The sequence below is a fragment of the Pelodiscus sinensis genome, chromosome 1 (genome assembly GCF_052426305.1).
Source record: "Pelodiscus sinensis isolate ZL-2025 chromosome 1, ASM5242630v1, whole genome shotgun sequence".
Classification (NCBI taxonomy): domain Eukaryota; kingdom Metazoa; phylum Chordata; order Testudines; family Trionychidae; genus Pelodiscus; species Pelodiscus sinensis.
The window spans coordinates 4728194-4753480 of NC_143052.1; the positions used below are offsets into that span (position 1 = coordinate 4728194).

The window sequence follows — 25287 nt, forward strand, 5'->3', positions numbered from 1 at the left end:
AGAGATCAGCGTGCGACAGAGATCTGAGGTAGGTGTGACAGAGAGCAGTGTGCGACAGATCAGCGGTGAGAGAGATCAGCGTGCGACAGAGATCTGAGGTAGGTGTGACAGAGAGCCGTGTGCGACAGATCAGCGGTGAGAGAGCTCAGCGTGCGACAGATCAGTGGTGAGAGAGATCAGCGTGCGACAGAGATCTGAGGTAGGTGTGACAGAGAGCCGTGTGCGACAGATCGGCAGTGAGAGAGATCAGCGTGTGACAGAGATCTGTGGTAGGTGTGACAGAGAGCAGTGTGTGACAGATCAGCGGTGAGAGAGATCAGCGTGCGACAGAGATCTGAGGTAGGTGTGACAGAGAGCCGTGTGCGACAGATCAGCGGTGAGAGAGCTCAGCGTGCGACAGATCAGTGGTGAGAGAGATCAGCGTGCGACAGAGATCTGAGGTAGGTGTGACAGAGAGCCGTGTGCGACAGATCGGCAGTGAGAGAGATCAGCGTGCGACAGAGATCAGTGGTGAGAGAGCTCAGCTTGTGAGCGTGCGACGCACGGATCCGTGGGTGTGTCATTTCCATTCCCCATTGTTGCCCGTGTCCCTGCCCTCCAGCTGGTCCTGTCCCTGCCCGACCGTGCTAAGCCGGCCTTCCCCCGGCTAATTGGGGGCGACGTGATCCTGTCAGCTCCCCTTTGGACGTGAGTGTCCTAAATCCTAGTTTTTAATTTCCCTAATAGGGCGAGCGCTGAGCGGCTCTGCGCGCCGGCCCGGCCATGCGCCACGGCGTGGGAGACAGGCTGGACGGTTAGGGACTGGCCTGACGTGTGTGCCAGACCCCAGGCTGTGCCCATCTCCAGAGCATCCCCTGCCTCCGGCGCCTCCCCCCGCTCTGGCTGGGGATTTGGCGCTGCTCCAGATGGCGGGAAAGGCAGCACAGCCTGCTTTGCCGCACGTTGCCTCCCACCGCCGTTGTTTTCTTCCTCAGCAGGCGCGGCTCCCCCCCATGCAGCCCCCATCCGCCCCACGGGACTGGTGCTTTTTTTGCTCCTTCCTGATGGACGGCCCGTGGGACTCCTGCTTGCACTGCTCCCCGGCTAGACAGGAGCAGGACGTTGTGTGGCCCCAGGCTGGGGGGAGGAGAAACCAGCCCTTTAACAAAGAGAGGTTTTTGTCAGACTGTTTGTTGGGCGTTTGAGTCAAAGAGGCACCCAAGGTTGCTCAAGAAAGGTGCATACAGAAAGGCCCTTCCCTCCCCTCCCCATGTGCCAGCGGATGCCTCTTTCCTCAATCTGCCAGATCCCCAGTCCTCCGCAGAGTCTCCCAAGTGGCAAGCCCTCAGCAGGACAGGCATGTCCCCAGCCGCTCCCTCCTTCGGCAGGGAGGCTGCGGAGTGCGCCGGGGCAGAACGCAGCCCCTGGGTGCATCGGAACAGTCCGGCGGAGCAGCGCCGTGACCGGGGCCGGTTCGAAGTGGCGGCTTAGTAGCTCTTCAGGCTACACAGATGCGTCCTTTTTTGTAGTCCTAATGCCATGCACCCCGCGCTGCTGGGGAATCACCAGGAGAGCAGGCGGGGAATGATGTCCCTGGAAGGGGTGCTGGCCACACCGCGGCTTTACAGGAGGCCTTTGAGTTTCTAGCCCTGGGGCTTATGGGTTTGAGGACGAGACCCCGGCACAAGGCGGGCGGGGCAGGCGACCCTGGGGCGGCCGGAGCGTGCTGATGGGCCACGGTGCTTCGTTCCCCCCCCAGGAGATGAACACGAAGGAGAGGTACAACTCCTCCGCCCGGATCCGCATCACTGTGCTGGACGGGGACGACCAGTACCCCCAGTTCCTGCCGTGCACCTTCCTGGCGCACGAGGGCACCCGCGTGTGCGTCAGCCCCGTCTACACAGCCAATGTCACCGAGGGCGAGGTCACGGTAGGCGCCGGGCCGGGGAGGGGGGCGGGAGACGGAGGCTCCTGGGCTTGTGGGGGTCTCACCGGCCTTTCTGGGTCTCCCCCAGGAGGGCCCTTTGCACTTCCTCCCCGGCTCGGTGTACGCGGAAGACGGCGACCGGGAGCTGAAGGCTGCTGTCACCTACTCCATCCTCGCAGGTAGGGGCCGGGCAGCCTGGGACGGACGCCGGAGCTGCCGGCGAGAGGGGAACCAGCCCCTCCTGGGGCGCCTCCGAGCCAGAACCCGCGGCTCCGGCACATGGGCTGCGCCGTGGCGCACTGGCCGGATGCGGCGCGTTGCTGGAGGGACCCTGGAGCCTCAGGATCGGGCCCCGTGAGGGCACCGGGCCCATCGCCACGGCCACGCCGGCACCCTCGTGCCCAGCCTGCTCGCACGCTCGCTGCCGGGCCCTGCGACCCGCACGAAATCCCCCGCCACCCTCCCCCTCCCTGGGGCCCAGGCGTCGCCTGACAGGCCGCCGGCCGGGTTCCCTCTAAGGTCGTCCGTCTTGTGCGCCCAGGTTGAGGCCCTGGGCCCTTGTTCGGAGGGGTGGCACCCCGAGAGACCCAGCCCGGCCCCCCTTGCTAGGGCCCCCAGCCCTGCTCCAGGCCACGCCCCCCCATGGGGAGAAGGGGAGACCTGCCCCCCCAGGGAGCACTGCACTGAGGTCAGGGGCTCTGGGAGGCGGGGGGGGGCAGGACGGGGATAGGGGGATCTGGCTCCAAGAGCAGCTGCCCGCCATGCAGCGCCCCCCCCAGCCCCCACCAGCTGACATTCCCTGGGCAGCAGGAGGGTGAGGGCCGCGTGGCTCCGCGGAGGAGGTGGGGGGTTAACCCCCTTGGGGCGCCCCCGAGAGGGCACTTGGGTCTTTGACGGGCGAAAGCGCCTCCCGCCGCCGGATCCTGCTGCATTTATTCGCGCTCCCCCCGACCCGGCGGGCTCCCGGTGAGACGGAGGAACGGGGCCCGTCAGGAGCCGGGCCAGCCGGGGGGCGCCGGTTCTGCGCGGCGGCACTGGCCCAGCGCTGAGATCGGGCCCTACGATGGGGCTCTGGCCTGGAGCTGCCTCCTCTGGGTGCCCCACGTGGACCGTGTCCTGGCTCTCAGGTGGTGCCCGTCTGTCCCCGGGACCCCCCTCTCCAGGTCGGCGACCCTCTCTCGGGGGCCCACTCTCACCCGGGGAGTCCGCCCCTCCGCCTTCCGGACGGCGCCTCTTGGCCTCCAGCCACCTGCCTCCGCCGTGAGCCCCCTCGGGGGGTCCTCTCCCTCCGGACCCCCGGGGCCTCCCCTCCCAGGAGGAATAACACCCCCCTGTTCCCCAGCCCAGAGCGACTGTCAGCCAGCAAAACAGGAGGGTCTGTTGAGCTTCGAACGCCGCAAACGATCCCCCAGAGCTGTAGGCAGGGCCGCGTTATGACTTTCGTGGGCGCTAGGCACTTTTTCCTTCGTGGGCCCCTCCGGGGCTCGACAAATAATTCAATCTCCTTGCCCGTGGCGAGTCGCTTGCAACCCGGAGGAGCCGGGTTCGGGAGATCTGCGCATGCGCCGAACCACCTGCGCCGATGCAGCTCGCCGGACAGCGCGGCTGGTGAGCGGGGTCGCTGCGGTTCGGTGAGCCCTGCAATATCCATATTACACATTATTTTGGGTATCGCTTTCAATTCTTCAACATTTAATTTTTTTTAGGCAAAATGTAATAGATTTGCGTGGGCCCTGAAAGTTTCGTTTTTTTCTGAAGCGAGAAAAAAATTAAAACATCGTCTTCCAGCCTCAACGTTCATGTTTTCTTTCTGATTTTAAAGGAAACGAAAACATTTTCGTGGGCCCCTAAAAGTATCGTGGGCCCTAGGCACTGGGCCTAATGGATAAGTCGGCCCTGCCTGTAGGCCTGGGCCCTCAGCCCCACACGGCAGTGGGCTGGCGAGTCCTGCCTTCTCTGCCCTCAGTCACCCCAAAAAAACAGCCTCAGTTTCCCAGCAGAGCCTCCAATACCGCCAGCAACAGCCCTTCCCCCCCAGGTAAGAGGGCGGCCTGGGTCTCTTCTCCACCTCCCTCCCTGTCCGATGTTCTCCCCTCGCATGGGACCCGCTGGCTCAGCCGCTGGGGTCTCCCCTCTGCAGCCCCTCGTCTGTCGACCGGCCGTGTCCTCTGAGCAGGGCCGGGGGCGCAGGGTACCGGACACGTTGGTTGCAGTTCTGGGCTGTTCTCTGCAACAACATGCTCCCCTCCTTTGTCACATTGAACCAGTAACCTCCGGGCACCGAGCGCCCCCCTGTGCAACCCCCCTTCGAACTCCCCCCTTCCTCCCACCCCGGGGCTCCGCAGCACTGGCCCCCACCCCGGAATTGACTGACCCCCGACAGTGCACGGACAGACAGACAGACAGCAGGGAAGTGGGGACCGTGGTCCGGCGGGAGGCCCTGGGGTTCAGGCCTTCCCATCTGGTGACAGAAAAAGGCCAGCGCGTGGCTGTCACCCCGGTCTCGTAAGAGGCAGCCATTCTTTCCGGTCTCCCTGGCGTGGGCTCTGTGTGGCACCATGTGGGGGGACCCAGAGTCTGGGGCAGCCTGGAAACTCCCTCTTATTGCAGCAGGGCTGTGTATGGCCAGTCAACGCTGCTCCCGTGTGTCATTGGCCCTATAGGGCTAATGGCAAAAGGGGATTCTCCTAGGGCATAACCAGGAGGGTCCGGGGCTCAGAGGGCAGGAGGAGCTGAGTGCTGTCCCTGCTGTCCCCGTGAGCAGACGCTCTTGTGGGGTTCCTGGAGGCCGCATGGCTGTTCCCCCGGGTGGCCTCTGGCTCTCTGGGCAGCCACCTGGTTCTTCGTCTGTCAGCGCATCACCCCAGAGCTGGGCGCAGAGTTAGTGTTTGTGTCAGGCCAGGCTGCCGGAGCACAACAGAGCCCTGAGCGCCAGCAGCAGTGAGGGGGCGGGGTGCTCTGCTGGGGCCAGGGCTGCTAAAAATGCCACCGAGCCTTAGTATGCGGGGTGGGGTGGGGTAGGGTGGGGTGGGGCACGATACTGGCCAATGGGTGCACTTGTGAGGGATCAAGAGTCCCAGCATGCACTGCAACCCATGCGCCAGCGGTGTGGCATTGCATTACGCTGCCCTGCTGAGAGCAGCACCTGGGTTCTGGGGACACCTGTGCTCCGTGGCTCTGCGTGGCACTCACATTCCATGGCTCGGCATGGCACCTATGGCTCCTGCATCAAATGGCTCTGGGTGGCGCCTGCACTCTGTGGCTCTGGGTGGCACCCTGTGGGTTGGGGCAGTACCTGTGGCTCTGCATGGCACCCCACGACTCGGCATGGCACCTCATGGCTTGGTGTGGCACCCCGTGGGCTGGGGCAGTACCGTGGCTCTGTGTGGCACCCTATCGCGTGGCATGGCATGGCACTCTGTGGGCTGGGGCAGTACCTGTGGCTCTGTGTGTCACTCCATGGCTCTGTGTGGCACCCCATAGTTTGGGTCGGTACCGTGGCCCTGCGTGGTACCCCAGGGTTCTGTGTGGCACCCTGTATTTTGGGCTGGTATCCGTGGCTCTGAGCAGCCACATACCCTCCAGCAGGCAGGCCATGATCCAGAGCCACCCCCTGCCCTGGCCACGTTCTTCTCCCCCCAGGCACGGACCACGGCAGGTTCCACATCGACAACGTGACGGGCGCCATCACCATGCTGCGGCCAGCAGAGAGCCGCACCCACACGCCCGTCTTCAGCCTCAGCGTCATGGTAGGTGCGGCCGGGCCGGGCTCGGGCGCCCGCGGGGCCCGGGAGAGACGCCCCGGCTCTGAGCCTGCGCCCGTCTGTGCCCCCCAGGCCTGGCAGGTCAACGACGCCAGCAAGTACGCGGTGACGGAGGCGCGGGTGAGGGTCCTGGCGGCCAACGCGCACCCGCCGCACTTCGGCCGGGCCCAGTACCAGGCCTTCGCGCGGGAGGAGCCCGGCCCGGCCACGCTGCTGCTGACCTACGGCGGCCGGGCCCTGGTGCTGCAGGCCGACGACGCCGACTTTCCCGACGTGAGTCACGTCTCCTGCTTCTCTCTGCCCAGGGCCCGTGCCCCCCGCCCCCTCTCTGCACCCTGCCCCCCACCCGGAGCCTGTGCCCTCTGCCCCCCTCCTCTCTGCCCAGGGCCCATGTCCCCCGCCCCCTCTCTGCACCCTGCCCCCCACCCGGAGCCTGTGCCCTCTGCCCCCCTCCTCTCTGCCCAGGGCCCATGTCCCCCGCCACTCTGCACCCAGCCTGGGGCCTGCCCCTCCTGACCCCCACCTGGAGCCTGTGCCCTCTGCCCCTCCTCCTCTCTGGCCAGGGCCTGTGCCCCCCACCACTCTGCACCCAGCCTGGGGCCTGCCCCTCCTGCCCCCCACCCGGAGCCTGTGCCCTCTGCCCCTCCTCCTCTCTGCCCAGGGCCCATGTCCCCCGCCCCTTCCTAATCTCTGCCCAGGGCCTTTGCTCCCTGCCCCCTCTCTGCGCCCTGTCTGGGGCCCACACCCCCTGCCCCTTCCTGATCCCTGCCCAGGGCCTGCCCCCCCCCTGCCCTTCCTCCTTCCCACCTGGGACCCATGCCCCCCGCCCACTCTCTGTGCCCTGCCTGGGACCTGTTCCCCCTGCCCCGCCCCTGCCCTGCCCATGACTGAGCCTTCTCCTCACCCCCCTCCCCCAGCCGAGTGGTGATGCCCACTAGCACATGTGCTCTGTGGGGCCCTGTCGGTGCCAGTCTATGGAAGACCCCCCCCCATGGCTGTCTGTGCCAGGTGCCCAGCTGGCAACTGCCTGGCCCCGCTTCACGGCCAAGGCGCAGGCCCGGTGGGTGCCCCTGGTGCTTGGCACGCTGCCCCTCCGCCGGGTGCCAGGTGGCGCCAGGAGGGTGGCAGTGCCCGTGCGTCTCTGCCCGACGAGGTCCTGGGCGGGGGGGCTCCACCTCTCTCCGCCCGCCCGCCCGCCGCGCTCACCCGCCTGCTGCTCCCGCAGGGCTTCAACCCGCAAGTGCAGTACAGCCTGGCGCCCCAGGGCAACCACAGCCAGCTCTTCCGCATCGCGCCGGGCGGGCTCCTGGTGGCCCGAGCCGACCGGCTCCGCGCCCTCCAGCGCTACGCCCTGCAGGTAAGGCCCGGCTGGGCCCCCGCCCCCCGCCTCGGGCGTCTCGCCGTGGGGCCCGGCAGCAGCACCCTGGGGGCTGGAGACTTTTCCTCCTCCTCCAGGCACTTCTCGGCTCTGGCTAAGGCCGTGACCCCCTGGCTCCTGGAAGACCTCTGGGTGCCCGCGGGCTCCTGACACTGAAGTGTTCCGGTGCCTGCTCCCGGAAGCCCTGAGCCGCTGGTACGGCTGTTCCCCCGGTGCGTGGGTCGGACCCGCCAGTGGGCACCGCAGGCTCACCGGCTCTCCGGAGCACCCCCGGGGCCCTGGTGCCTCCCTCTGCCAGCTGCCTCCCGGGGACTGTGCCCACGGACTCCGTGCCCCTCCGGTGGAAGAGAACCCAGGGTCCTGATGCTCAGCTCCTGCGCTAACCACTAGCCCCCGCTCTCCTGCCAGAGCTGGGAACAGAACTCAAACCCACCCTGCAACAGCGCTTTTAGGCAGCGGGGGCCTGGTCCGGGGGTGTGCGGCCGCGAGGGCCGTTCCCAGGCGCCGGCTCCCCGGGGTGCTCTCCGCGCTGGGGGTCTGAGCGCAGCTTCTCTGCCTAGGTCATCGCCCGCGATGCGGAATCCGGGGAGACCACGGACACCACGGTCGGCGTGGAGGTGCTGTGGCCAGGCCAGGCAGGTGCGGAGCCGGGGGGCGCTCTGGGGGATGGGGCTGTCTCTGGGGGTGCCGACCGGTCCCGGGGGCTCAGCCCGACCCCTGTGCTCCTGGAGGCGATCCCGGAAGGGCGTCCTCCCTCGGCGGCCAGGGAACCGAGTGGGCCGGTCCCCGCGGGGGCTGGCACCCGACCGCCAGCCGGGCTGTGGCCGCGAGAGCCTGCCAGGGCTGGGCGCCCCTGTTCGCCGGGACGCCCCCTGACCGGGTCCCTGCCCTTCCCCCGCAGCCCCCGCGGACCCCGCCGAGGGCGGACAGGGCCAGGGCCCGCTGGACCCGGGGGTCCTCGCCGGCAGCCTGGGGGCCCTGCTGCTGCTCACCGCCGCCACCCTGGGCCTGGTCGTGCGCGCCATGAGGCGCCGGCAGCGCCACCAGCAGGCCGTGGAGAGGGCCGCCCTGGCCATCGAGAAGCACCCCAACGTGGTAAGGAGCCCCTCCCCCGCGGGCTCTGGGCTGGGGGGCCCTGGGCTTCCACTGGGGCAGGGGGTGCGTCCGGCTGGCTCAACCCCCCCCACTCCGCTCCTGACTCCAGCGCACGCCTGGCGGACGGGCCGGGGGCAGCAGAGTCCTGGGGGGATCGCTGGGGCGGCCGAGGGAGGACCGTGGGAAGCCTGCCCCGTGGAGGGTGTCCTGTGGGGCGGGGGGGATTCACCCCGGGCAGGGCACTGACTGATGTAGAGAGGGGCCCCCAGACACGTCGCACTGGGCAGCAGGCCTGGGGCCCCGTGGGCGTGTAGGGGGACCTGACACACGCATGGGGGGCCAGCGGGATGGCCCCTGACGACTGGCCGGGGCAGCCCGCCCGGCCCATCCTGCACCTGGTTGCTTACATCGGTGGGTTTCAGCGTGGGCCCCCGGCTCTGCCACTCCCGGGGGGGTCCCGCGTGCATGGGGTGGCTCAGTCCCGGGGGGATGCTCGGGGCAGCTGGCTGGCAGGACGGGGGGAGGGCAGGTCTCCTGCTGCGTAGAGGTTGGGAGGGGGCAGGCCGGGCAGCAGGAGACCCCAGGCCGGCAGGTGCTACAGATGCGCCTCTCCCCGGCTGGATCATCGTCCCTACCCCCGGCTGCCGGGAGTCGGGCGGCTGGAGGAATGCCGAGGGGCAGGTCCCACGTCTCCGGGGTGTTGGGAGCGGGCCCAGGGCTGCTTCTGTCCCCTCACACCAGCCCCTGAACCCTCCAAGACTCTACTCAGTCTGTTCTCCGCATGCTTGCCCAGCCGAGACTGCCCCTCTCTCCGCCACCGGCCACCCCCCCGTCCTTTGTTCACACCCCTTCCCCTGGCCAGGTGAGACGTGTCTGGGCCGTGGCCTATGTGCCTGCCCCCAGGAACCCCCCCGGCTGGGCAGTGCGCACAGACACGCACCAGGGTCACCGGGGTGGACCCAGGGTCCCAAGAGTGGACAGCTCCCCCCACTACGTCACCCCCCCAAACGGGCTGACCACGTGGTCCCCAAGCCCTTCGTAGGCCTGGAGCCACGGGGTCCCCAGCTGTGTCCTCTGCGGGCCGGGCCCGTTGTGTGGCCCTCAGCTGGCCTCCCCTCAGGGCCACTGTCCGTGCGGCGCTGGCTCCGGCCCTCTCCGTGGGCGGGTGACGCCTGCCGCTGGCTCCGGGGCAGAAGACGTGAAATACGAGCCCGGAGCCGTGACTTCACGCAGGCGCCCGAGCAGCCCAGGCAGACGGAGCCCCGCACGCTAGACGCCCCGTGCGGCCCCTCGGCGCCGAATCTGGGGCAAAGCCCCCCCCGCTGGGCCGCATTTCCCCACCCAAATCCAGTCGCGTCACACCCTGCGCCGGCGGGTTGTAGCTCACAAGGGGAGCGACCCTGACTGGCCAGAGCTCCAGTCTCCGTAACGGGGCCGTGTTAACCCCCCGCTGGCAGGAAGGCTGGGCCCAGTGCCCAGGGCCGGGGGGGGGCGGTGGCTGGGTTTCTGTCCCGCGTTCGGCCCCCCCGCTGGACGACGCCGTCAGCGCTGGCGCTGGGCACAGGGCAGCACGAGCCGGGGGCGGCCTTGTGGGCGCTCAGCTCCCCTATTTGAATGCTTGAGGGACGTCGCCACCTCGCTGTAAACCCCCTTGTGAACCGGTGTGCAAGCACATGTGTGTGTGACCCTGCTGCAGTGTGAACTGGGCGCACAACGGCCACCCCGGGGCTCACACACGTGCGAACACGCCCCCCTCCTTCCCGCAGTGTGAACTGGGCGCACAATGGCCGCCCCTGGGGCTCCCAGCCGTACAAACACCCTCCCCCCCCCCACAGTGTGAACTGGGCACACAACGGCCACCCCGGGGCTCACACACGTGCGAACACGCCCCCCCTCCTCCCCTCAGTGTGAACTGGGCACACAACGGCCACCCCAGGGCTCACACACGTGCGAACACGCCCCCCTCCTCCCCTCAGTGTGAACTGGGCGCACAACGGCCACCCCAGGGCTCACACACGTGCAATCACGCCCCCCTCCTCCCCTCAGTGTGAACTGGGCGCACAACGGCCACCCCGGGCTCACACACGTGCAAACACGCCCCCCTCCTTCCCGCAGTGTGAACTGGGCGCACAATGGCCGCCCCCGGGGCTCCCAGCTGTACAAACACCCTCCCCCCCCCACAGTGTGAACTGGGCACACAACGGCCACCCCGGGACTCACACACGTGCGAACACGACCCCCTCCTCCCCGCTGTGTGAACTGGGCACACAATGGCCACACACGTGCGAACACGCCCCCCTCCTCCCCGCAGTGTGAACTGGGCGCACAACGGCCACACACGTGCGAACACGCCCCCCTCCTCCCCTCAGTGTGAACTGGGCACACAACGGCCACCCCAGGGCTCACACACGTGCGAACACGCCCCCCTCCTCCCCTCAGTGTGAACTGGGCGCACAACGGCCACCCCAGGGCTCACACACGTGCGAACACGCCCCCCTCCTCCCCTCAGTGTGAACTGGGCGCACAACGGCCACCCCAGGGCTCACACACGTGCGAACACGCCCCCCTCCTCCTCTCAGTGTGAACTGGGCGCACAACGGCCACCCCAGGGCTCACACACGTGCGAACACGCCCCCCTCCTCCCCGCAGTGTGAACTGGGCGCACAACGGCCACACACGTGCGAACACGCCCCCCTCCTTCCCGCAGTGTGAACTGGGCACACAACGGCCACCCCAGGGCTCACACACGTGCGAACACGCCCCCCCTCCTCCCCTCAGTGTGAACTGGGCACACAACGGCCACCCCAGGGCTCACACACGTGCGAACACGCCCCCCTCCTCCCCTCAGTGTGAACTGGGTGCACAACGGCCACCCCGGGCTCACACACGTGCAAACACGCCCCCCTCCTTCCCGCAGTGTGAACTGGGCGTACAATGGCCGCCCCCGGGGCTCCCAGCCATACAAACACCCTCCCCCCCCCCACAGTGTGAACTGGGCACACAACGGCCACCCCGGGACTCACGTGCGAACACGACCCCCTCCTCCCCGCTGTGTGAACTGGGCACACAATGGCCACACACGTGCGAACACGCCCCCCTCCTCCCCGCAGTGTGAACTGGGCGCACAACGGCCACACACGTGCGAACACGCCCCCCTCCTCCCCTCAGTGTGAACTGGGCACACAACGGCCACCCCAGGGCTCTCACACGTGCGAACACGCCCCCCTCCTCCCCTCAGTGTGAACTGGGCGCACAACGGCCACCCCAGGGCTCACACGCGTGCGAACACGCCCCCCTCCTCCCCGCAGTGTGAACTGGGCGCACAACGGCCACACACGTGCGAACACGCCCCCCTCCTCCCCGCAGTGTGAACTGGGCGCACAATAGCCACACACGTGCGAACACGCCCCCCTCCTCCCCGCAGTGTGTACTGGGCGCACAACGGCCACCCCGGGACTCACACACGTGCGAACACGCCCCCCTCCTCCCCTCAGTGTGAACTGGGCGCACAACGGCCACCCCAGGGCTCACACACGTGCGAACACGCCCCCCTCCTCCCCTCAGTGTGAACTGGGCGCACAACGGCCACCCCGGGCTCACACACGTGCAAACACGCCCCCCTCCTTCCCGCAGTGTGAACTGGGCGTACAATGGCCGCCCCCGGGGCTCCCAGCCATACAAACACCCTCCCCCCCCACAGTGTGAACTGGGCACACAACGGCCACCCCGGGACTCACACACGTGCGAACACGACCCCCTCCTCCCCGCTGTGTGAACTGGGCACACAATGGCCACACACGTGCGAACACGCCCCCCTCCTCCCCGCAGTGTGAACTGGGCGCACAACGGCCACACACGTGCGAACACGCCCCCCTCCTCCCCTCAGTGTGAACTGGGCACACAACGGCCACCCCAGGGCTCTCACACGTGCGAACACGCCCCCCTCCTCCCCTCAGTGTGAACTGGGCGCACAACGGCCACCCCAGGGCTCACACACGTGCGAACACGCCCCCCTCCTCCCCGCAGTGTGAACTGGGCGCACAACGGCCACACACGTGCGAACACGCCCCCCTCCTCCCCGCAGTGTGAACTGGGCACACAATGGCCACACACGTGCGAACACGCCCCCCTCCTCCCCACAGTGTGAACTGGGCGCACAACGGCCACACACGTGCGAACACGCCCCCCTCCTCCCCGCAGTGTGAACTGGGCACACAACGGCCACACACGTGCGAACACGCCCCCCTCCTCCCCGCAGTGTGAACTGGGCGCACAACGGCCATCCCGGGGCTCACACACGTGCGAACACGCCCCCCTCCTCCCCTCAGTGTGAACTGGGCACACAACGGCCACCCCAGGGCTCTCACACGTGCGAACACGCCCCCCTCCTCCCCTCAGTGTGAACTGGGCACACAACGGCCACCCCAGGGCTCTCACACGTGCGAACACGCCCCCCTCCTCCCCTCAGTGTGAACTGGGCGCACAACGGCCACCCCAGGGCTCACACACGTGCGAACACGCCCCCCTCCTCCCCTCAGTGTGAACTGGGCGCACAACGGCCACCCCAGGGCTCACACACGTGCGAACACGCCCCCCTCCTCCCCGCAGTTTGAACTGGGTGCACAACGGCCACACACGTGCGAACACGCCCCCCTCCTCCCCTCAGTGTGAACTGGGCACACAACGGCCACCCCAGGGCTCTCACACGTGCGAACACGCCCCCCTCCTCCCCTCAGTGTGAACTGGGCGCACAACGGCCACCCCAGGGCTCACACACATGCGAACACGCCCCCCTCCTCCCCTCAGTGTGAACTGGGTGCACAACGGCCACCCCGGGCTCACACACGTGCAAACACGCCCCCCTCCTTCCCGCAGTGTGAACTGGGCGTACAATGGCCGCCCCCGGGGCTCCCAGCCATACAAACACCCTCCCCCCCCCACAGTGTGAACTGGGCACACAACGGCCACCCCGGGACTCACACACGTGCGAACACGACCCCCTCCTCCCCGCTGTGTGAACTGGGCACACAATGGCCACACACGTGCGAACACGCCCCCCTCCTCCCCGCAGTGTGAACTGGGCGCACAACGGCCACACACGTGCGAACACGCCCCCCTCCTCCCCACAGTGTGAACTGGGCGCACAACGGCCACCCCGGGCTCACACACGTGCAAACACGCCTCCCTCCTCCCCGCAGTGTGAACTGGGCGCACAACGGCCACCCCGGGCTCACACACGTGCAAACACGCCCCCCTCCTCCCTGCAGTGTGAACTGGGCGCACAACGGCCACACACGTGCGAACACGCCCCCCTCCTCCCCGCAGTGTGAACTGGGCACACAATGGCCACACACGTGCGAACACGCCCCCCTCCTCCCCACAGTGTGAACTGGGCGCACAACGGCCATCCCGGGGCTCACACACGTGCGAACACGCCCCCCTCCTCCCCTCAGTGTGAACTGGGCACTCAACGGCCACCCCAGGGCTCTCACACGTGCGAACACGCCCCCCTCCTCCCTGCAGTGTGAACTGGGCGCACAACGGCCACACACGTGCGAACACGCCCCCCTCCTCCCCGCAGTGTGAACTGGGCTCACAATGGCCACACACGTGCGAACACGCCCCCCTCCTCCCCACAGTGTGAACTGGGCGCACAACGGCCATCCCGGGGCTCACACACGTGCGAACACGCCCCCCTCCTCCCCTCAGTGTGAACTGGGCACTCAACGGCCACCCCAGGGCTCTCACACGTGCGAACACGCCCCCCTCCTCCCCTCAGTGTGAACTGGGCGCACAACGGCCACCCCAGGGCTCACACACGTGCGAACACGCCCCCCTCCTCCCCGCAGTGTGAACTGGGCGCACAACGGCCACACACGTGCGAACATGCCCCCCTCCTCCCCGCAGTGTGAACTGGGCACACAGTGGCCACACACGTGCGAACACGCCCCCCTCCTCCCCACAGTGTGAACTGGGCGCACAACGGCCACACACGTGCGAACACGCCCCCCTCCTCCCCACAGTGTGAACTGGGCGCACAACGGCCACACACGTGCGAACACGCCCCCCTCCTCCCCGCAGTGTGAACTGGGCGCACAACGGCCACCCCGGGGCTCACACACGTGCGAACACGCCCCCCTCCTCCCCGCAGTGTGAACTGGGCGCACAACTGCCACCCTCAGGGCTCAAACCTGTCATGGCCCTGGCTGAGCGTGCAGTGTGGACACACCCGTAGCGAGCCGCAAGCAGGGGTGTGAATCCACACACACCCTGCCAGCCCGTCTGACCCCGCACGGCCTGTCCCTCGTGCCGGAGCCGCCCCGCTGGGCAATGGTGCGAGGGGCCGGTGAGCAAGCCGCAGGCTGGATTCACACCCAGCGCAGCGCTCGTGTGGCCGAGTCCCTGGCCGGTTGCGTTCACTCCCAGCTGCCCAGCCGAAGGTCCCGGGGACGCCCCTTGGGGGGGACAAGACAGGCCCAGCCCTGGTGTGAACGTGCTGCAGGCCTTGGAGGGGGAGCAGTGGGGAGAAGAGGGGCCGGGGGGGCCGGGGTCAGGTTCAGCCCCGCGCTCCCTGGAAGCCGGCCCTCGCCATAGCTTTTCTCCATAGGCGCCCCAGTTATTGTCCCACCCTTGCTCCGCCCCCACTCCATCCCTTCCCCCATGGCTCTGGCTTTGCTCCGCCCCTTCCCACCTGCCCCGCCCCTTTCCTGAGGCCCCGCCCTCCTTCCAGTGCTTCCCACCCCCATTCCGCTCCCTCCCCGAGGCCCTCGCCCGCCTGCCGCTCGCTGCCCTTCTCCCTCCCCGTGTGGCCAAACAGCTGTGACTGGCCACCCCTCTTCATTCCGTGGGGGCGCCGGCGCCAGGGCGTGATCACTCTCCCTTCTCCTCCCCTGGGTTCTATCCCCACCTCCGGAAGGGGAGTGGGGTCTAGTGGTTAGATCCCAGGGGACTCTGGGAGCCAGGACAGCTGGCTTCTGGCCCCAGCCCCCAGCGTGGACCAGAATGAGCTCTGCTACGGACTTACTTTGTGATCCTGGGCCAAATCACAGCCTGGCCTTGTGCCTCAGTTTCTCCACCTATGAAGTGGAGTTAATTCCCCCCCCCCCCAGAGTGTGCTGACCAGCAAACGCATCAGCTCCCTCCCCTTGGCCCCCCACGCAGCCGCCCACGGCCCCGGCATCGCAGCCAGAGGCCCTGGCGTGGGACAGCCGGCCTGCGTCCGTCTCATGCCTTGTGCTTCTCTCTCTCTCTCGCCCTCCGCTCGCCCTGCCGCCCGACAGAGCCTAAAGTGGTTCCAGCCGGTGAGTGCGTCGCGGGGAGCAGGGGCAGCAAGGGGACCCCCCCGGGTACCCGCCCCAAACTCACACATTCCAGGGGCACCCATCATCCGTCCGTCTGTTCCTCGGGCGTAGGCATCACCTGACACGGGGGGGGCCCCCGCCCGCTCCCCTTGGGGGGGCCACATTTGCGCCCGGCCCGGTGGCTGGGGTCAGCCAGCTCTGGACCTTCCGCCTCCGTGGATTGACAACCCACGAAACCCCAGGAGGGGGCTGAACAGCAGCCACAGGCGGGTTGCATAGCCCCCACGGTGGATGGGAGATTCCCTGCCCTCGCCCGACAGTTTCTTTCCCCCTCTGGGGCTGGCGGGGGCCGGGGGCTTTGAACCGCCCCGTGGTACAGGGTGTGCGTGGCATGTGGGGCTGCGACCTTCTGCAGCACAGAGGCCTGCCCCCTTACAAGACGGCTGCAGGAAAAGGCCTTATGGGGGAGGTTAGCCCCCCCAGCCCCGCCCCTTCTGCTTGAGGCCACGCCCCTTCTGCTTGAGGCCACGCCCCTTCTCTCCAAGGCCCCGCCCCCTTTGCCTCTGTCCCCACCTCTACCCTGCTCCTTACCTCATTTTGCCCCTCCCGAGCCCCGACCCCCCCCTGCCCTTCATGCCGGAGGAGCTCGGTCGTGCCGCCCGGTCCGCTGGCCTTGCCCGAGCCGCCCTGGGCTGCCTGCTGGCCCAGGCCCCGAGCTCCAGGCTGCTGGTCTGAGCCGGGACCCTGCCGGCTTTGGGGGAGGGGCGGCGAGGGCAGGGTCCAGCCCCGGGCTGCAGGCACCGGGCAGTGTAGACGCGCCTCAGAGCAGCCGCCCGGGACCTCGGTGCCTCCGCCTGGCCACTGCCCACAAGGGCGGGGAGGCGAGGGGGGGGGCAGGGCCTTGTGCCCGGCTCCAAGAGCAGCCCATGGGATGGCCAGGGCCTCGGAGCCCCGCGAAGCCTGGGGTGGCCCTGCTGCAGGGGGCTGCTGCCTCTCGGGGTGACTCCGGGGGGCTCACCAGGCACTGGGCAGGAGATGTGGGGGGGTGCTCCCCCATGTGCCGGTACCCCCCCCCCAGCCGCTTCCTCCGGCTCCCTCACAGCCCTGGGGGGGCAGCCTCCTAGCACCCCCACCCCAACCTCTGCAGCCCCGCTCAGCCCCCCATCACAGCCCTGGGGGGGCAGCCTCCTAGCACCCCCACCCCAACCTCCGCAGCCCCGCTCAGCCCCCCATCACAGCCCTGGGGGGGCAGCCGCCTAGCACCCCCACCCCAACCTCTGCAGCCCCGCTCAGCCCCCCATCACAGCCCTGGGGGGGCAGCCTCCTAGCACCCCCACCCCAACCTCCGCAGCCCCGCTCAGCCCCCCATCACAGCCCTGAGGGGGGCAGCCTCCTAGCACCCCCACCCCAACCTCTGCAGCCCCGCTCAGCCCCCCATCACAGCCCTGGGGGGGCAGCCTCCTAGCACCCCCACCCCAACCTCCGCAGCCCCGCTCAGCCCCCCATCACAGCCTTGGGGGGGGGCAGCCTCCTAGCACCCCCACCCCAACCTCTGCAGCCCCGCTCAGCCCCCCATCACAGCCCTGGGGGGGGGCAGCCTCCTAGCACCCCCACCCCAACCTCCGCAGCCCCGCTCAGCCCCCCATCACAGCCCTGGGGGGGCAGCCGCCTAGCACCCCCACCCCAACCTCTGCAGCCCCGCTCAGCCCCCCATCACAGCCCTGGGGGGGCAGCCTCCTAGCACCCCCACCCCAACCTCCGCAGCCCCGCTCAGCCCCCCATCACAGCCCTGGGGGGGCAGCCTCCTAGCACCCCCACCCCAACCTCCGCAGCCCCGCTCAGCCCCCCATCACAGCCCTGGGGGGCAGCCTCCTAGCACCCCCACCCCAACCTCCGCAGCCCCGCTCAGCCCCCCATCACAGCCCTGGGGGGGGCAGCCTCCTAGCACCCCCACCCCAACCTCTGCAGCCCCGCTCAGCCCCCCATCACAGCCCTGGGGGGGCAGCCACCTAGCACCCCCACCCCAACCTCTGCAGCCCCGCTCAGCCCCCCATCACAGCCCTGGGGGGGCAGCCTCCTAGCACCCCCACCCCAACCTCCGCAGCCCCGCTCAGCCCCCCATCACAGCCCTGGGGGGGCAGCCGCCTAGCACCCCCACCCCAACCTCCGCAGCCCCGCTCAGCCCCCCATCACAGCCCTGGGGGGGGGCAGCCTCCTAGCACCCCCACCCCAACCTCCGCAGCCCCGCTCAGCCCCCCATCACAGCCCTGGGGGGGCAGCCGCCTAGCACCCCCACCCCAACCTCCGCAGCCCCGCTCAGCCCCCCATCACAGCCCTGGGGGGGGGCAGCCTCCTAGCACCCCCACCCCAACCTCCGCAGCCCCGCTCAGCCCCCCATCACAGCCCTGGGGGGGGGCAGCCTCCTAGCACCCCCACCCCAACCTCTGCAGCCCCACTCAGCCCCCCATCACAGCCCTGGGGGGGGCAGCCTCCTAGCACCCCCACCCCAACCTCCGCAGCCCCGCTCAGCCCCCCATCACAGCCCTGGGGGGGCAGCCGCCTAGCACCCCCACCCCAACCTCCGCAGCCCCGCTCAGCCCCCCATCACAGCCCTGGGGGGGGGCAGCCTCCTAGCACCCCCACCCCAACCTCCGCAGCCCCGCTCAGCCCCCCATCACAGCCCTGGGGGGGGGCAGCCTCCTAGCACCCCCACCCCAACCTCTGCAGCCCCACTCAGCCCCCCATCACAGCCCTGGGGGGGGCAGCCTCCTAGCACCCCCACCCCAACCTCCGCAGCCCCGCTCAGCCCCCCATCACAGCCCTGGGGGGGCAGCCTCCTAGCACCCCCACCCCAACCTCCGCAGCCCCGCTCAGCCCCCCATCACAGCCCTGGGGGGCAGCCTCCTAGCACCCCCACCCCAACCTCCACAGCCCCGCTCAGCCCCCCATCACAGCCCTGGGGGCAGCCTCCTAGCACCCCCACCCCAACCTCTGCAGCCCCGCTCAGCCCCCCATCACAGCCCTGGGGGGCAGCCTCCTAGCACCCCCACCCCAACCTCTGCAGCCCCGCTCAGCCCCCCATCACAGCCCGGGGGGGCAGCCTCCTAGCACCCCCACCCCAACCTCTGCAGCCCCGCTCAGCCCCCCATCACAGCCCTGGGGGCAGCCTCCTAGCACCCCCACCCCAACCTCCGCAGCCCCGCTCAGCCCCCCATCACAGCCCTGGGGGGGCAGCCTCCTAGCACCCCCACCCCAACCTCCGCAGCCCCGCTCAGCCCCCCATCACAGCCCTGGGGGGCAGCCTCCTAGCACCCCCACCCCAACCTCCGCAGCCCCGCTCAGCCCCCCATCACAGCCCTGGGGGGGCAGCCTCCTAGCACCCCCACCCCAACCTCCGCAGCCCCGCTCAGCCCCCCCATCACAGCCCTGGGGGGCAGCCTCCTAGCACCCCCACCCCAACCTCCGCAGCCCCGCTCAGCCCCCCATCACAGCCCTGGGGGGGCAGCCGCCTAGCACCCCCACCCCAACCTCCGCAGCCCCGCTCAGCCCCCCATCACAGCCCTGGGGGGGCAGCCTCCTAGCACCCCCACCCCAACCTCCGCAGCCCCGCTCAGCCCCCCATCACAGCCCGGGGGGGCAGCCTCCTAGCACCCCCACCCCAACCTCTGCAGCCCCGCTCAGCCCCCCATCACAGCCCTGGGGGGGGGCAGCCTCCTAGCACCCCCACCCCAACCTCCGCAGCCCCGCTCAGCCCCCCATCACAGCCAGGAGGGGCTGGGGGCAGGCTTTGAGGCAAGGCCTGCTCAGCCCCTTCTGCCCGGAGAGGGGGCACAGCGGAGGTTGTAGGGCGCCCGATGGATGTGGGGGTAGATTGGGGACTGTGGGGGGAGGGAGGCAGAGCCGGGCCAATGGACGTGGGGGTAGATTGGGGGCTGTGGGGGGAGGGAGGCAGAGCCGGGCCAATGGACGTGGGGGTAGATTGGGGGCTGTGGGGAGAGGGAGGCAGAGCTGGGCCGATGGACGTGGGGGTAGATTGGGGGCTGTGGGGGAAGGGAGGCAGAGCCGGGCCGATGGACGTGGGGGTAGATTGGGGGCTGTGGGGGAAGGGAGGCAGAGCCGGGCCGATGGACGTGGGGGTAGATTGGGGGCTGTGGGGGAAGGGAGGCAGAGCCGGGCCGATGGACGTGGGGGTAGATTGGGGGCTGTGGGGGGAGGGAGGCAGAGCCGGGCCGATGGACGGGGGGTAGATTGGGGGCTGTGGGAGAGGGAGGCAGAGCCAGGCCGATGGACGGGGGGTAGATTGGGGGCTGTGGGAGAGGGAGGCAGAGCCAGGCCGATGGACGGGGGGTAGATTGGGGGCTGTGGGAGAGGGAGGCAGAGCCAGGCCGATGGACGGGGGGTAGATTGGGGGCCGTGGGGCAAACACTGGGGAAGCCCCGGGGCTCCACGCTGCCCCCTGCAGGTGACTGTGTGGCTCACACCCTACGTGGCTCCCGCCCGGGCAGACACAGTCATGGGGCGCATGGGGCTGGGAGCTGCCCTGGTAGCAGCTGAAGGGGGACCCGGCCCAAGCCCCTCTGTCTGGCCCGGGCTGTGTCCATTGCCCGGCGGTCGGTCGGTCGGGGAGGCTGACGTGTTTCCCGCCTGGTGGCTGGGCCCCAAGTCGGCTCAGCCCAGCCCGCTGGCTCCGGGGCCCGGCTCTGCTCCCACCCTGGCCGCCGGGGGCTCTGCCGGCGCCACCCTGGCAGCAGGGCAGGGAAGATCCGTCCCCCGGGGCTCCCTGTCGCCCTCCCCCAGGGCCTAGCGTGACCGGCAAAGCAGACGTGCCCGTCGGCCGGGCCTTGGCACCGTCTCCCCAGCCGCGACGGGACGGGGGCAGGCTGGTGAAGTCAGTCGTGTTGCACGGGGTCCCCGTGCCGGGGCCGAGAGGGAGCCGGCGTGAACGGCCTCTGCTCTGGCCGTGGGGTTAGTGCCCTGGCCCGGTGGGCTCCACTCCTGCCCCAGACTCACTTCCCCCTGGCGCCACCCCCCCACCTCTTCCTGCCCCACTGCACCCCTCCCCCATCCCGGGTGAGCGGGGGGACCAGACCCTGCGCCAGGCCCCCCAGGAATCTGCCAGGCCGCCCGTCCCAGCGAGGGTCAGAGTGGGGGCGGGGGGGTGGTCCTTGGGGTCCCCTGGCCAGTCAGGGGCTGATCTGTGCCCTCCCTCCCACAGGTCAACGCCGGGAAGTCGGCCCCCTGCCCCGGCCACGTTTACTTCCAGAACGAAGGCTACAGCGAGCTGGGGGACACGCCGCCGGAGAGCGCGGGGGGCTGGGGGGCCCACGCCGCGCCGCCGGGGAAGACCGAGCCGGCGGAGGCCCACACGACGCGCCCCCTGGCGAATTCCATGGGGAAGGCCCGCAGCTCGCCGGCAGCGCCGCGCGGGGCGGGGTCAGCGCCCCCGGAGAAGGGTGCCGGCGCCGCGACAACACTCCCCAACGGGCAGACGCTGGAGCAGCCGGGGCATACCGAGGCCTGCCAGGAAGACAAGGCGCCGGCTGAGAGGAGCAGCGCGGAGCCGGGCACCGCGGCGTCCCAGCCCGCAGGGGAGATGAAGGAAGAGTCCCCTCGGCCAGGCAGCCCGGAGAAGCAGGCAGAGGCCGGGGCAGCAAGCCGGGAGCCGGAGCCGGGACTGAGCCAACCTGGGCAAGACAAGCCGCAGGCAGCTGCAGGCCAGGGGGGCGCCGGCGTGAGGGCGCCGGAGCCACTTGCTGCCAGCCAGGCCCTGCCTAACTGCACGGCCGGCGAGGGGAGCTCCCCGGTGCGCAGCCAGAGCCCCGCTCACCCTGGGGCTGGCCTCGAGGACAGCAGCACGCCCACCGGCCTCCCGCCTCCAGCGCAGAGCAGGCAGCCGGAGCCCCTGCCCACGCTGCCAGTGCTGGAGGAGGGGCGTGAGGAGACGCCGGAGGAGGATGCCCCCAAGCCCAGAGCACCCACGGCCCAAGACCCGCTGGCGCCCTTGCCGGTCAGCGACGTCCGGCTGCCGGCCACGTTGATTCAGCTGCTGGAGGATTCGATTGAGTGTTAACGCCCCCGGGAGGGGCAGGCGTGGAGCCAGACCTCCCGTAACGCCTGGGCCCGTTCCACAGGGCCCCACGTGGTACCTAGGCCTGGCGCCGAACCGGGCAGCGCTTCCTGGGGCTTGGCCCCAAGTCTGTGGCCACTGAGCCCCCGGCGTGGCTACACCGGAGCCTCGGGCCTCTCTGGTTTGGAAAGAGACGGTTTGTAACGCAGGGCCCCGGGGGTCACTCGTGCGAGGCTCGCAGGCCACCGAGGGTTAACCAGCCCGCCGGGACGGGCCTGGAGTCTCCGGGAATTAAAGATTCACCTTTCATGAAAGAGAAACCTTCAAGCCTACGCCCCCCTCCCCAATTGGCCACCGTAGATTAATCCGAACCACCTGCTCTGCAAACAGAAAGCAGAGCAGCCACCCTGCCCGCCTGGGCTCTGCCGGCACCGAGCCGCTGCCCGGTCTGTGTGTACAGCACCTTGCGCCTGGCACCACTCTCCTCTACCTAGAGTCCCCCAAACCCATCCCACTGCTGCCACCAGCGTCAGCCCCATTCACAAGGTTCAGCTTGGGGGAAAATCCAGCCGCTCTCCCCCTTGGGGAAGCCCCCTTTGCTCCCGTAGGTGCAGAACCTCGATTCCTTGGGCAGCACAGCGTTGAAACCCAACGAGGCGCCGGCTGGGAGCTTGGCGCTCGCTAACGAGGGGCAGGCTGGCGAGATGCTGGAGGGCAGAACCGCCGTGAGCCCCTGCTGTTACCCCGGGTCGTTGTAAATACCCCCCGGCATTAGAAACACCCTCTCAGGGGCTGGTCAATGTCCCATCTTCCCTTGCGCTCAGCAATAGCCCCATCTGCTCTCCAAGGCACCGCGCCGCACTGCGGGAGGGGGCAGAAAGCAGGGGCACGACCCAACCCCAGCTAAGCGGGGTGGCTCGGAGGCAGGCCAGCGGGCGGCGAGGGGGAGCCAGGCTGGGGGTTTTAAAGTCACAGGCCCCAGCCTTCACCAGTTATGACCTAACCTACAGCCCTGCCCAGAGCCTCGCTGGCGCGCCGGCCAGCCCCCGGCTCCAGTGTGCGGCGCCGCGGGTCTGCCAGCGTTCTGCAATTAAAGCCCTTGTCAGAAACCACCCTGGCTTTGGATTTTTTCACATTCAATTCACATGTGGCCGCCCCAGTGGGAGCCCTGGGTTCGGCTTCTGCCGGGGGGACGGGGGGGTGCCCCCTTGCCCTGGCTGCCTGGGACCCAGCGGGCATGAAGCAGGCACAGAAAACACTGAGGTGCTGTTGGGGGGGGGGGGGGGCTGCCAGCCGCGGGAGATTTGTTACAACAGCAGCGTTAGCCCAGCAAGCTAGTCCCTGCCCAGCTAGGCTCCCTTCTGCCTCAGCCAGCCAAAAACTAACTCACCGCCCCCAGCCACACCGGGCTCAGCCCTCTAGGCAGCCCTGGCCTCTCCTCTGTCCTGCCCTCCCCCTCCAAAGTGTTATCTGCTGTCACCTGGTCCTCACAAGGTGAACTGACACCTCCCCCTCCTCATCCACATAGTGTTGCAGTCTTGAGGGAAACTGAGGCACACGCCCCCCACTACAGAATAGCACAGGACAGTCGCATCTCACACAACACAGCAAAGCAAAGAGAGTGAACCGAGGGACTACAGGAGTAAATAGAGTCCCACTATGTACCGGGGGGGGGGTTATATGGCTGGTGCCCCCCCCCCCCCACTCCCTGTGTTCCTCCTCACCCATCACCCCGCCAGGAAGCAACGAGCCAAGGTTACTGCCAGACGGATGCAGAGGGCAGGGTGGGAGAGCAGCACTGGGTCCCGGGATCCTGCCCCACTGCCAGGGAAACCAGCCAGCAGCATGGAGGGGTTAAGGAGCCTCTGGGCCCAGCTAGCCCTGCCCTGCTCTCCCAGGCCTGAGAAAAGGGGGGAGCCGGGCTCAGGCTGGGGCAGAGACGAGCCAGCTGCCCTCCCCGCTGAGGGAAGGGAGGGTCCCGCACTGACCCCCCAAGGCAGCCCCCATGAGCCCAGCCCTGGCTCTGGGTCCCCGCAGGGGGCAATAGGCCTAGGAGCCCCCCGCCGGAGTGGAACCCAGGTCAGAGGCCTTGTGGGGTTCTGACCCCCCCCAAGGGACCGGGGCAGGATGTGCCAGCCAACGACCGCCCAGCAGCAAGAACGGCCCCCCGCCCCCCCCCCCCGCCGCAGCGCCCCTGACCGGGGAGGGAGGACGCACATGGCCTGCTCCCGCTGCAGAAGCCAGGCCCAGGCAGACACCAGCCACCCGCGGGCACAGACAGGCAGAGAGGAAAACACTGTCCCTCGGCGAGCTTGGCAAGCAAGCGGAAAAGCTGAGAACCGGCTGTCCGGGGGGGTCCCTTTAAGCACGAGCCTCAGATAGCCTCAGACAGCAGCCACACAAAGCAACTACTGACCTGATGCCCTGCCAGAACCAGTTTCAACCGCCCTTAAGTGCGCCCCAGCGTCCAATTGGTGTGGGCGCGCTAGTTCGAATGAGCAAAACGCTAATTCAAATTAATTTTTGTGTCTAGATGCGCTAATTCAAATTAGCTTAGTTCGAATTAACTAATTCCAATTAAGTTAGTTCAAATTAGTGCTGTAGTGTAGACATACCCAGCTAGAGCAGCACATAGCCTGGAGACCCCCCCAAATAAAGCTACAGGGACACATGCCAGCAGTTGCAGGGAACGAGCAGCCAGAAGCCACCTTAGCCCCACTGCACTGATGGGGAAGGGGTGGGGCCTTGGCAGAAGGGGCAGGGCCTTGGGGAAGAGGTGGGGAAGGGACGGGGCCTGGGGGAGGAGGTGGGGAAGGGGCGGAGCCTAGGGGTAGAGGTGGGGAAGGGGCGGGGCCTAGGGGTAGAGCTGGGGAAGGGGTGGGGCTTGGGGGAGGAGGTGGGGAAGGGGCGGGGCCTGGGGGTAGAGGTGGGGAAGGGGCGGGGCCTAGGGGAGGAGGTGGGGAAGGGGCGGGGCTTGGGGGAAGAGGTGGGGAAGGGGCAGGGCCTAGGGGTAGAGGTGGGGAAGGGGCGGGGCCTAGGGGGTAGAGGTGGGCAAGGGGCGGGGCCTAGCGGTAGAGGTGGGGAAGGGGCGGGGCCTAGGGGAGGTGGGGAAGGGGCGGGGCTTGGGGGAGGAGGTGGGGAAGGGGCAGGGCCTAGGGGAGGAGGCAGGCTGGGACACCGGGTCTGGGGTCTGGGTACCAGGCGTTAGAAGGGTTCGGGCCTGCGTGGAGGAGGGGAGAAGGCTCAGGCTCCTCCCTTATTGGCCCAGGGGGTTGGGTTTCCAGCTGCCAGGTGGGACTTGCCCCCCTCCTGGCATGGGCAGTGGGCGACCCCCGGCTGGGGAACCAACCCCCAGACCCGCCCCTTCTGGACAAGGCCCCCCACTCCCAGCGGGGGGGCACAGCCCCGGCCTTCCCCGCCCTGGAGTTCTGGGGCCACGCTCTCCCCCATCGCCCCTTTCCCTTTCTCCTTCTCCCAACGGGGCCACTCGGCTCCCCCAGGGACGTGGCTCGCTGCCCCCTCCGCCGCACGACTCGTCCATCCGATAGCCCTGAGGGGAGCCCCACGCCCCAGGGGCCCCTTGCCCGGTGGGGAGTGAATTGCCAAGCCCGGGGCCCCTAGTGCCAGCAGCCCCCCCCTTGTATCCCCAGGGGACTCCGGGGCCCTCTGTTGCAGGGGCACACAGGCCGGGGGGGGTCCTTCAGCCCCAATCCCGCAGGCGATTTCGAGGCGCTGCGGGGAGGCTCTGAGCTCGGCCTTGTCAGAGAGGAGGGGGC

The 25287-nt window shown here is 69.0% G+C and overlaps 1 protein-coding gene across 2 annotated transcripts in view; it reads left to right on the top strand.

The window, feature by feature from the left end:
* The window catches only part of LOC142827995 (protocadherin-15-like), a 66985-nt gene extending 44399 nt beyond the window's left edge, over positions 1-22586 (top strand). Inside the window, exons 8-16 of one of the 2 annotated variants that reach the window (XM_075924982.2) lie at positions 1739-1909; positions 1995-2085; positions 5549-5655; positions 5743-5943; positions 6896-7027; positions 7609-7687; positions 7950-8143; positions 15424-15444; positions 20660-22586. In XM_075924982.2, coding sequence (XP_075781097.2) covers positions 1739-1909; positions 1995-2085; positions 5549-5655; positions 5743-5943; positions 6896-7027; positions 7609-7687; positions 7950-8143; positions 15424-15444; positions 20660-21514 — 1851 coding nt within the window. In that variant the 3' untranslated portion in view covers positions 21515-22586. The remainder of the gene's footprint in view (positions 1-1738; positions 1910-1994; positions 2086-5548; positions 5656-5742; positions 5944-6895; positions 7028-7608; positions 7688-7949; positions 8144-15423; positions 15445-20659) is intronic. The other variant, XM_089777964.1, reaches the window with a different exon arrangement.
* The last annotated feature ends 2701 nt before the right edge of the window (positions 22587-25287 follow it).